Consider the following 13111-nt stretch of genomic DNA (forward strand, 5'->3'; position numbering starts at 1 on the left):
TTGGAACCAGTCTGTTGTTCCATGTCCAGTTCTAACTGTTGCTTCCTGACCTGCATACAGGTTTCTCAAGAGACAAGTCAGATGGTCTGGTATTCCCATCTCTTTCAGAATTTTCCACAGTTTATTGTGATCCACACAGTCAAAGGCTCTGATGGGTTACTAATCATTAGAGTGAAGTTTCAAGTCCATTCCCTCTGGGTATTGTAACAACAAGTTTATCCAGTATTTTTACTAGTGTAAATCTTTCATGGACATTTTCAAGTGGTACAATAACAAGTGACTACTGTTCATGTTAATCAAACAGAAAAATCCCCACCTTTGCCCTGACAGAACTTAGAATAAAGCAGAAAAATACAATTCACATAAAATAAGAAACTACCATAAAGTTTTATAAGGCTTTGACTGGGGAAAGTACAGCCTACTCTGGGAGCACCTGACAGAAGTACCAGAGGAAATGCTATTTAAGCTGATTCAGAAAGACAGATAGGAGCCAAGAGACGGAAAGAGGACGCAGGGATGGACACAGTGAGAAGGAAGTCCTGGAGACGGGGAAGCAGGAGCATCTGAGTGTGCACAGATGTGTGTGGGGTGTGACTGTGCAGGCAACACAAGTTCTGTGATGAAACCGGTGAGCAGAGACCAGGTCAAAAGGAACCATACAGGCATCTGAAGGAACTGTACAGACGATGAAGACTCAAACCTTTGGTGTTGCAGTCAGAATAATGGGTGTCAGAATTACCCTTCTACCACAAAGAGCTATGAAAATGGGTAAAGTGCATGAACAACAATTTTTTGGCATTGGACACAGACATATAGGACTACGATCCTTGAGAGAGAAACCAAAAGATGAGCTTCAAATGCACTGCAGTTTCCTCCTTGTTTGGAATGCTTTCCAAACTACAGTGGAAGAAAGTGGAGTCCAGGAGCAGCCGTCTGGGTGGAGGAAACAAACCAGCAGTTCAGCTCCCCGGGCTGGGGCAGGGTCTTGGAGATGAGGGAGCTTCACAGAGAAGAGTCTCCAGAAATCTACAAAGGGATTTCCTTGAGTCCTTGCCCAAATCCTAAGCTGCATTTGTGCTGGGTGAGACGCTGCATGCCCTGGCTGAAGCTAGGTAATGAAAGGCAGTGAAGTAAGTGGATATTCCTGAGTGAGCCCAGGACTGGAGACACCAGAATGGAGAGACCATGCAGGACACAACAAGTGTTCCATCGACCCCAGCAAGATCGTATCTTAGAATAAAACTGTGGCACTCCCATAACAAAGCCCAGAAACCTCAAAGGATAAAATTGATCCTCTAGCAAATAAATAGCCAGAACAAACTCAACATTCTTTCGAGGAAAACAACAAAATCTGTACTCTTGGCATCCATTATCTAAACAAATATTGCTAGATAAGCAAGAAGAGCCTAATGAAAATTCTACATCTGAAAACTATATGTTGAGGGGGAAAAAAAATGTATTGGAGGAATTTAACAGCAGATGGGATACCGCAGAAGAAAAGATCAATGAACTTGAATAGTCAGGCCTCAGGCTGGGAGAAATTATTTGCTTTCTCTATATGTATCTGACAAAGGATATGTATCAAATACTGCAGCACTCTAAATCAGTAATAAAAAGAAAAAGGGATACAAGTATCCAGTAAACCCTTGAAAAACTGCTCAATGTCACCAGTCATCTCGGAAATCAGGGAAATGAAAATTAAAAGCTTACCACTACACCATACTGAATAAATTAAAAAGGCTGATGCCGCCAAATAACAACAAGGATGTTGTTATTATAACAACTAGAACCTCAATTCATTGTTGGGGAAAATATAAAATGTAACCACTTTGGTAATTTGCTTAGCAGTTTATTATAAAATTAAGCATATATTTATAGTTCAGCAAAAGTGAAAACATATATCTACAAAAGAACTTGTAAAACAGTATAAGTATTAAATTTTATTCATGATAGCCCCCGAATGGAAAGAATAAACAAATTATTTTTTAAAACTTAATGAAATGCTAAGTAATAGAAAGGAATGAATGACTTATGTACATTAGCACTTGCATGCATACATGTGCTAAGTTGCTTCAGTCGTGTCCAACTCTTGGCAACCCCATGGACTGTAGCCTGCCAGGCTCCTCTGTCCATGAGATTTTCCAGGTAAGAATACTGGAGTGGGTTGCCATTTTCTCGTCCCGGGGATCTTCCTGACCCAGGGATCGAACCCGCATCTCTTACATCTCCTGTGTTGGCAGACAAGTTCTTTACCACTAGCACTGAAAATATTATATTGAGCAAAAAAGAAGCCAGACACAAAAATGTACATACAGTATAATTCCATTTATGTGAGGTTATAGAATGGAAAGGCTTAGTCTGTGGTAAGAGCAACAAGAACAGTGGTTGCCTTAGTGGAAGGGGTTGTCTAAGATTGGGAAGGGGCACCAAAGAACTTTCTGGAGTGTTAGGATATTTGTGTATCTTGATAGGAGTGATATGAGTTACATGTAAGTGTGCATTTCACAAAACCTTATAGTCCACTTAATATCTATTCATTACACTATATAAATGAATCATCAATCTTTAAAAGACCTCCCTCCCTCCCGAAAAAAGGAATGTAACTTCAGGAAACAAAACACCTTGGTCTTGGTTCACATCCTGACTCTGGTACTTAAAAGCTCCGTGGCCGTGGGTGAATTATTTAACCTCTGTGTGTTCTAGGTTTCGTGGAGTTGGGATAAAAATACCTAATTTAGGGTTGTGAAGATTAAATGAATGTTTCAAACATTTAATAGGAACATAGAAACACGGAAAAAGAAGCAGACATAATCTGGTTTTAAGATTAACCATGTTCTGGTTCTTTGAAAGGTGATAAAGCAGTACTTATTTCTTTGACTTTAGTCTCTTCATCTCTAAAATAAGGAGGCTGCGTTAGATGAGTGACTCTTAACTGGGGGGTCAGATGCTCCTGTAAGAATCCTAACCCTCCCTTAAGAAAACCTAACCCTCTCTAAGGAAAATGTCCCTAATACGCGTACACAGGGAATTTTGTATTATTAATGGATATTAATTGCTTTATAACCTCTAAAATAATAAATGTGTCTGGTGTTTTGTTTTGCCATGTTTTACTTTTTAAATAAAATGAAATCTGACTGATGTCCTATCTTACCAAGGTTAAGGAGCAGTTTGAGAAGTCTCCTTCCTCATTGTTTGATCCTACAAAACACCACGGTGCTTATGTGAATTTTCAAAGTAGGGCTGCCCCTCGCCCCTGGCCTGGGTCCTCATGCCTGGCTCTAAGTCCAGTGCTGCCATCGCCCCAGCCTTGGCCCAGGTAGGCCGCGGCACTGCGGCTCCCCACGTCCCCTGTTGGACTTGCTGCAGGGACCTGCTCCAGGGCTCCCAAGGTCGCAGCCGCAGGGCCCAGACCTCCGAAACACCCACAGCTTTGTCCCTTCCAAGGCCTTGCCACAATCTGCCGTAGGTTTCCGCTCACCCTACAGCACCTGAGACCTTCCCGTTCCTGGTCTCCAGAAACCCTGGTAAGTTCGTCCATCAGCATCTTGAGCCCTGCCTCTGTTCTCTTCGCCTGTCATTCACACAGCCTGGTCTCATCTTGTAGATGAGTCAAGGGCTTTGAAAACCAAGAGTACTTTATAAAGTTGCTTTTTTGTGCTAAAGCACGCCTGACTGTTAATTTCCTGCTGAGGTAAAAAACTCCCAGGCACTTTTAGATCTTTAATCCATTTTGAGTTTATTTTTGTGTATGGTGTTAGGAAGTGTTCTCGTTTCATTCTTTTACAAGTGGTTGACCAGTTTTCCCAGCACCACTTGTTAAAGAGATTGTCTTTTCTCCATTGTATATTCTTGCCTCTGTCGAAGATAAGGTGTCCATAGGTGCATGGGTTTATCTCTGGGCTTTCTATTTTGTTCCATTGATCTATATTTCTATCTTTGTGCCAGTACCATACTGTCTTGATGACTGTGGCTTTGTAGTAGAGTCTGAAGTCAGGCAGGTTGATTCCTCCAGTTCCATTCTTCTTTCTCAAGATTGCTTTGGCTATTCGAGGTTTCTTATATTTCCATACAAATTGTGAAATGATTTGTTTTAGAAACTCCTAGAGGAAAACATAGGCAAAACACTCTCCGACATAAATCACAGCAGGATCCTCCATGACCCACCTCCCAGAATATTGGAAATAAAAGCAAAAATGAACAAATGGGACCTAATTAAAATTAAAAGCTTTTGCACAACAAAGGAAACTATAAGCAAGGTGAAAAGACAGCCTTCAGAATGCGAGAAAATAATAGCAAACGAAGCAACAGACAAACAATTAATCTCAAAAATATACAAGCAACTCCTGCAGCTGAATTTCAGAAAAATAAACAACCCAAGCAAAAAATGGGCCAAAGAACTAAACAGACATTTCTCCAAAGAAGACATACAGATGGCTAACAAACACATGAAAAGATGCTCAACATCACTCATTATTAGAGAAATGCAAATCAAAACCACAATGAGATACCATTTCACACCAGTCAGAATGGCTGCTATCCAAAAGTCTACAAGCAATAAATGCTGGAGAGGGTGTGGAGAAAAGGGAACCCTCTTACACTGTTGGTGGGAATGCAAACTAGTACAGCCATTATGGAGAACAGTGTGGAGATTCCTTAAAAAACTGGGAATAGAACTGCCATAGGACCCAGCAATCCCACTGCTGGGCATACACACCGAGGAAACCAGAATTGAAAGAGACGCGTGTACCCCAATGTTCATCGCAGCACTGTTTACAATAGCTAGGACATGGAAGCAACCTAGATGTCCATCAGCAGACGAATGGATAAGGAAGCTGTGGTACATATACACAATGGAATATTACTCAGCCATTAAAAAAAAATACATTTGAATCGGTTCTATTGAGATGGATGAAACGGGAGCCCATAATACAGAGTGAAGTAAGCCAGAAAGAAAAACACCAATACAGTATACTAATGCATATATATGGAATTTGAAAGATGGTAACGATAACCCTACATGCGAGACAGAATAAGAGACACAGATGCATAGAACAGTCTTATGGACTCTGAGGGAGAAGGTGAGGGTGGGACGTTCTGGGAGAATAGCATTGAAACATGTATATTATCATATGTGAAACAGAACACCATTCCATGTTCAATGCATGAGACAAATGCTCAGGGCTGGGGCAATGGGATGACCCAGAGGAGTGGGATAGGGAGGGATGTGGGAGGGGGGTCCAGGAAGGGGAACACATGTAAACCCATGGCTGACTCATGTCAATGTATGGCAAAAACCACTACAATATTGTAAAGTAATTAGCCCCCAACTAAAATAAATAAATTTATTAAAAAAAAAAAAAAAACCTCCCAGGCACAAAGACAAAAAGGCCTGGAGCATCTCTAAGGTTAGGAACTGTATTGTGCTATATGATCTGAGGCCACTCCTAGCTATGATTTCCCTTATGGCTATGTCAGCTGTCAGGAAGCCGTAAGCTCACAGAGACAGAGGAGGAGTCTGAGAAAAGCGATTAATGTAGAACATAAAACAGAGTTTGAGGAAGACAAAGGGAGAGAAAACCGTGCTGGAGATGTGAATTATAAGGAGAGCAGCTTGCGGGTGCGTTAGTAGGGAAGAGGGCTCCTCAAGAGAAAGATGAAAGCCAAGGACTGTACTTTATTAAAATGAATGACCGTTCATTTTAGATGCGATTGCAGTCTGCTTAAACAAGCTATAGATGAGCAGAAGATGCTGCTTTTTGCCATGGAACCTATAACCTGATTGCTTGGTGAGATCCAGACGGCTGATGCAGAGGGTAATCCAGGTCGATTTAAGTGTAGTTCATGTTTACAGATAACTTGCTGTGCAGAGCTGCTTTCATTGTCTGGAACATCAGGAGACTTAGGGGCCATTTTCAGGGATGTTTTTAGCTGTCATATTGGAGTAACATCAAAACCTTTTCATTTTTTTTCCTCTGTTGACAGAACAACACGGATGGACTTCACGAACTTGCTTGTGGGGGCTTAATTTATTGTCTGGGAGTTGTGTTCTTCAAGAGTGATGGCATCATTCCATTTGCCCATGCCATCTGGCACCTGTTTGTGGCCACGGCAGCTGCAGTGCATTACTATGCCATTTGGAAATATCTTTACCGAAGTCCTACAGACTTTATGCGACATTTATGACCAATCTGTACTAGGTCTCCAAACCAGTATTATTTCAATTATGGCACTTAAGAGTGGGATAAGAGCTGAAAATTGCACAGAGGAAGAAAAGAAGAAGACAACTGCACTGACTTTCTTTATATCTTTTGAATATAATTACTGTGAACGTATGAAAGCTGTGTTCTGGAATTTTCCCCCTCACAGCAAGTAAAGAAGGTAGCGACTTAATTATTCATTCCATTCCACTATCATGAAGGACTCTGGAGAGACTTGGCTAACTGATGTTTACAAACCAGAATTTTGTATTTTAATTTTACAGATTTTACTACATGATTTTTCTAAATTACTAGGTCAGATTGTAAAAGTCAGTGCAATAACGAAACTTCCTTTTTAAGAGAAAATGATTTCTATCACTTTCCCATTAACTGTTAAAGAATCATGAGTAGAACTTACACTACTTTTTACCATGTTTCATCTTGGCATATGTGGTTATTTTTTAAATAGAAACTTCAGTTTTTTGTAAATTTTTAAAAAATACTTCATTGAAGCGCATCTCTGCGGTTCTTCATTCATGTGAATTTTTGCAGCTATCTGTCAACATTCCACAAATGAACAAACATTATACCTCTTCTCTGATAGTTTTATTAAGCATGGAGAAATTGCCAATTTTTAAAAACTGCAAGTTTTCCAAAACTTTTCTGCCAACCTCTGACTCTGAATTCCGTGCTGCTTTGGGCCATATATTTGACCTAGTTTGGTTTCCCAGTGATAGAAAAGTATTTTGATATCATTAACTTTTTCAAAAGATTGAACTTTTTCTCTATGCCTTTGCCATGTCTTCTTCAGGGTCTTTTCCCACAGAGGATGAGTATCCAGTCTGTATTAAGAGAGGATTGCTGGCTTGGCCATCCACTGAACACTCCTGAAGAAGCGTTATGAATTACAGTGAATAGTGGTCATGCCTGTCTGGTGCCCAGTGGTTAAGTTATTGTCACTTAGCTTTATATTATTGGTTTGATAGTCATTTTAAGTTGTGGAACTAAATGCATAAATTCACGTTTCTACCTTTCCTTTGCATCTCCTGGTACACTTTTTTTCATAGAAAAGTATTTAAAGCACTGTTTGACAAACTCACGTGTCTGTTGTCCATCAGTTATATCCTGGCTCAGTGGAGTGATATTTAATATATTGTTTTTGGTTTTCCTTCAATGTCTTATATTAAGATTAACATATTAGTTGCTTTTTGGTTAATCTCCTGTTGATGTTTTAACAAGTAACCTTGCATTTAGATCCGGTGCTGATACTGCCTGTTTTCTAGTGATGGATTTGATCACTGGAATTGTTAGTTTGACAGTATATTGAATTCAGTTCATTGAAATTTTGTACTAATGTCGCCTTAAAGGAGGGTTTATTTTGTATGTGCGTATGTTTAGAACTCTGACTTTGGTAAATTACATGGGAATGAAGAACAGAAGAACTGCCTTTTGCTGGTGAATTGTTAAATAGGCAAAAGTGAAAGTGATAGTTGCTCAGTCATGTCCGACTCTTTGCAACCCCAAATAGGCAAGGTACCCAGTGAAAACATCGACCAGACCATCCCTTCTGCATGATTCTGAACATCTGGATGCCTCTTGTTTTATTGTGTATATTTAATTTTAAGTATATTAACTTTTGTGGATTCATTTGAAGTCTGCTCAAAAGTACCACTGTCAAAACCACTAAAATGTATGTAAAGAATTGTGCTGTAGACTAAAATAAAATTGTTACTTGGACTTGTTCCACTGTCTCTAAATTAGATGACTGTGAAAATGATAATGCATTTTTGAATGCCTGAGCTCATCTAGCATATGTAATTTGTATACTAGCCTTTTTTTTTTCTTTTTTTTTTTTTGAAAAGTCAGGATGGGAAGAAAAACAAATGTACTGTGTCATCTAGAATTTTCTAGTCCACTTTTTGATAATTGAATTGCCAGAACCACTGCAAACATTAAAATCAAACCACATTTTAGCTTAAAATATGCTAGTCTGGGCCTAAGGATTATAAATTTTATAAATGATATATCTTTACCCAGAGAAGCCTTTTGGTTTAGTTTATATAATACCCTGTAAGATTGAGTTTACATGCTTTTTTGTTACCAAGCAGACACATACTGTAAGTGAGTAACACCTCTGTGAGTGTTGGATTTCATTCTCCCTCTTCTGCAGGGTAGGAAACAGTCAGGTTTACCTGCCTTGTGCTCATTCAGGGAGCTGGGACAAGAACGCAGGTTCTCTCCAATTCTGAAGCCTCCTGTTCACTTTGCATCACAGCATTGTCAGAGTCAGCAAGAACAAATGGATCAAAAAACTTGAACTGAAAATTCATCAGGCATGCACATGGAAAAGAAAACAATTTTTACAACCTCAGTAAACCCTCAGGCAAAACCTCTGCCAAATCTAATTTTGAAGATTGGGTGTCTTGAGGTTTTATTTAGAGTACTGTTGTCTATTCCACCAGGGTAACCTCATCTCTTCCTGGGGCATCTGCTCACTCTGTATCTCCTTCCTTATCAGTTCAGTTCAGTCTCTCAGTTGTGTCCGACTCTTTGCAACCCCATGGACTGCAGCACACCAGGCCTCCCTGTCCATCAACTCCCGGAGCTTGCTCAAACTCAAGTCTGCTGAGTCAGTGATTCCATCCAACCATCTTATCCTCTGTCGTCCTTCTCCCGCCTTCAGTCTCCCAGCATCAGGGTCTTTTCCAATGAGTCAGTTCTTCCCATCATGTGGACAAAGTATTGGAGTTTCAGCATCAGTATTTCCAATGAACATTCAGGGCTGATTTCCTTTAGGATGGACTGGCTTGATCCTCTTGCAGTCCAAGGGACTCTCGAGTCTTCTCTAGCAGCACAGTTGGAAAGCATCAATCCTTATCAGTACCTCCAGCCTAAACTTGTCTGAAGTCCAGACCTCTCTAATCAACTGCCTGTTCCCCACCTCCAGCACATTATCCTCACCCAGTCCCAAGCTGAGGGCATTATCTTCATTCCCCCATCAAAGCCATTTCTCTGACATGTTCCTATCCTGGTGAATAGCATGGCTATAGTTGTCTACATGTTTGATTTCTCTCACTGCTCCCCCCCGCCCCGCCGCCCCCCATATTGAACCAGGCAGCCAGAGCTGTCACCTCCACCTCAGGCCCAGCTCCCTGATTTGGTTCCTCACCCCATTTCCCACTGCAGGTCCCTACAAAGCCCTAGATAGCGATTCTCAGACTATTGTAGCCACTTCCTCATTTGTACCCACCACTGGTCACCCTCAACAAACAAGCTCATCCTCCACGCTTACCAGCGTCATCCCCCTGAAAGAATGAGGATGTCTCTCTCCTGCTTCAGAACTGCCGCCTTCTTGTGGCCTCTTCACGTGCTTAGTTCAGTTCAGTTCAGTCACTCAGTCGTGTCCGACTCTTTGCAGTCCCATGGACTGCAGCATGCCAGGCCTCCCTGTCCATCATCAACTCCCAGAGCTTACTCAAGCTAATGTCCATCGAGTCGCTGATGCCATCCAGCCATCTCATCCTCTGTCGTCCCCTTCTCCTCCTTCCTTCAGTCTTTCCCAGCATCAGGGTCTTTTCAAATGAGTCAGTTCTTCCTATCAGGTGGCCAAAGTATTGGAGTTTCAGCTTCAGCATCAGTCCTTCCAGTGAACACCCAGGACTGATCTCCTTTAGGATGGACTGGTTGGATCTCCTTGCAGTCCAAGGGATTCTCAAGAGTTTTCTCCAACATCAAAGTTCAAAAGCATCAATTCTTCGGCACTCAACCTTCTTTATGGTCCAACTCTCACATCAATACATGACTACTGGAAAAACCATAGCTTTGACTAGATGGACCTTTGTTGGCAAAGTAATGTCTCTGCTTTTTAATATGCTATCTGGGTTGGTCATAACTTTTCTTCCAAGGAGCAGGCGTCTTTTAATTTCATGCTAACTCTTATTCTCTCCCCGACCAAACCCCATGGACTAGCCCCGTGACAACATCTTACCCTCATGGCGCCTTTGTACCTGTGCTTTCGTACCCGCTCTTCCTCGGCTTGGAATGCCTTTACCCCCAGCCAGTCGCCTGCCCTGGGAACATCTACTGGATTCAGACCTCCACCGGCACCAGCCAGGCTCCGGTCCCATGCGCCCTCCCCATTGGGCCTCAGCACTGACGCCCTTTTGTGGCCCCGTCCTTTGCCCTGGGAAGCGTTTGTCTGTCTGCTCCCTCTGTGGCCGGGGCCGCCCCACTGCAGGCAGGAGCTGAATCTCACCCAGCTCCGTCCACAGCACAGCGCCACCCTGACAGCAGAAGTGGAGAGAGGGCCTGGGGGTGAGCGTAGAACAGGAGGGGCAGGTTGGAGGGTGGTGTCCTGCACGAGAAAGACTGAACATCAAGTGCTTTCAGGACACACTTGGTTATGCCCAGTGGATCTGGTCCCTGAAAGCCAACGCAGCTCTCACAGCCTGGCTGGAGCCTGACCTCAGGTCCTTGGCCTCGCCGGCTTCCCTGACCAAGGGTCCGCCAGAACGTTCACAGCCACAGTAAAAGTTGATGAGAAACTGGTGTGGAAACGAGACAGTGCGTCCTAAATAAGGGAAGATCCAAGCTTGATCACCAAAGGGTTCAGAGGACCAGCTACCCATCATTTAAAAGACATGTACCACAATGTTCATTGCAGCACTATTTACAATAGCCAGGTCATGGAAGCAACCTAGCTGTCCATCAGCAGATGAATAGATAAGAAGTTGTGGTGCATATAGACAAAGGAATATTACTCAGCCAGAGAAAGGAATAAATTTGAGTCGGTTGAACTGAGGTGGATGAACCTAGAACCTATTATACAGAGTACAGTGAGTCAGAAAGAGGGGAATACTGTATACTAACACATATATACGGAATCTAGAGAAGCGGTGCTGATGAACCTGTTTGTTGGGCAGGGATGGAGGTGCGGACGTGGAGAGCAGACCTGCAGATGCAGCAGGGGAGGGAGAGGGCGGGATGAATTGAAAGAGTACATAGACACTACCATGCGGAGAACAGACAGTTAGCAGGAAGCTGCTGTACAACACGGGAACTCAGTGCTCTGTGATGACCTAGAGGGGAGGGATGGAGGGGGGATGGGAGGCAGCTTCCAGAGGGAGGGGACATACGTACACCTTTGGCTGATTCATGTCATACAGCAGAAACAAACACGACACTGTAAAGCAATTATCCTCCAATTGAAACTAAATTTATGAAAGTCTAGAAAGCTAGTCTGCCTATCCTACATGCCTCTGGTCCTCTTCTCTGGATGTAATAACAAACTGAAATAACACTTGGTTCTGCAACCCATGAGCCTCAGTGCAAACTGCACTCAATTAGAATGAGTCCACTCATACTAATGCATTATCACATATTTCCTGCCATTCTTTCCCCGCTAATTAAGGAATTTGGTTTTTGTTTTGTACAGTTGTAAATATGCCACATATGCAATTATGTAACTGCTTTTTCCTGCTTATTATATTATAAACGTTTTTAAAAATTATTATATAGCTTTCATAGCCAAAATTTTTAATGGCTCCATCATCTTTCCAGACCAGACGTTCAGCCTTTTTTGTTTAGTCATCCACCTAATTGGGGGTTTTTAGATTCAGATTTTTCATTACTGTAAACAGTGCTGTATGAACAGCTTTGCATAGAGTTTTGTCCCTGTTTGTGACTGGGTCTTTGAGATAATAATAAGAAACAATTGAGTACTTCCTATGTCTGGGGAACTGGTACTGTGCTAGTTACATGGATTATCTCACTCTTTACAAAAAACCTTATACATAGATAATTTTATTATCTCCATTTTACAAATTAGAAAACAAGCACAGATAAATGAATTTCCTTGCTCAAGGTAAGTGTTAGAGCCAGATTAAACCCAGGGATCTTGGAGTCTTAGTGTTTTCATTCTCAAGAGTGCAATCCCTAGGTCAAAGTTTTATTAATGGGTTTACCCAAAGTGAAAGTGAAAGTCACTCTGTCCTGTCCGACTCTTTTAGACCCCACGGCCTATACAGTCCATGGGATTCTCCAGGCCAGAATACTAGAGTGGGCAGGCTTTCCCTTCTCTAGGAGATCTTCCCAACCCAGGGATTGAACCAGGGTCTCCTGCACTGCAGGCGAATCCTTTACCAACTGAGCTACTAGGCAAGCCCAAAGGAAGACCTTTTAAAAATGAGACTCATTCCAAATCTCCAGATTTTTGCTTGACATTTTCAGGTTATGTCTATTCTTCTTGTGTGCCAATTAAATGGAAAGTGAAAGAGGAAAATTTCCAAATGAAACTGACCTTGAAGAAGCCGATTCACTTCCTTCCTTGGGAAGCAAAATAAAGTTTCCCAAGAGGACCCGAGAAATGTTTTTAGTTTAACAAGGTTAGAATTACTGCATTCGTGTCTTTCTGCTGCTTTTGCTAGTTGGAATAGACCGTGCCAACCTCTTACATTCTGTGCCTCTTCCTCCTACATGCTTCCCTGTGATGTATCAGCTGGGTGATTTTTCCAAGAAGCAGTGCCACTGTGCAGTCTAGCCTCTGGCAAAGTGAGTCAAAACTATTCCCATCAGGAGCCAGTCCAATACAGCAGCTCTCTCATTCTCCTACACAATTCACTGTCCCTCAGACTTTCCCTGCACTCGGAAGCCAAGGCAAAACAACTCAGGCTTCAGAGGGCCTTGGGAAACATGCTGTCAGCCTCACCTGGGAGAGGTTGCAGCTCCCCCTGCTATTCTGTGCCAGATCAAACTTAAGACACCTAAACAATGTCAGCCACTGAGAAGGTCAGGAAATGCTATCCATCAAAAAGATTTGGTTCTTTTAAAACATGAGTGTTTTCTGATCTCATGGGCAAGCTGCGTATTGAGTCAGCATGGAATCAGCCAGCCTGGGACAGACTGGCCAGTGAAGA

General features: G+C 42.2%; 1 protein-coding gene across 8 annotated transcripts in view; it reads left to right on the top strand.

Annotated features, from left to right (window-relative positions):
• The window catches only part of LOC145542868 (monocyte to macrophage differentiation factor), a 31099-nt gene extending 23160 nt beyond the window's left edge, over positions 1-7939 (top strand). For all 8 annotated transcript variants that reach the window (XM_081582591.1, XM_081582597.1, XM_081582590.1 and 5 more), the window contains one exon: positions 5983-7939. In XM_081582591.1, the coding sequence (XP_081438717.1) occupies positions 5983-6183 (201 nt within the window). In that variant the 3' untranslated portion in view covers positions 6184-7939. The remainder of the gene's footprint in view (positions 1-5982) is intronic.
• Positions 7940-13111: the final 5172 nt, after the last annotated feature.

Source organism: Giraffa tippelskirchi, chromosome 3 (assembly GCF_054371585.1).
Source record: "Giraffa tippelskirchi isolate mGirTip1 chromosome 3, T2T-mGirTip1v1.2.pri, whole genome shotgun sequence".
Taxonomy (NCBI): domain Eukaryota; kingdom Metazoa; phylum Chordata; class Mammalia; order Artiodactyla; family Giraffidae; genus Giraffa; species Giraffa tippelskirchi.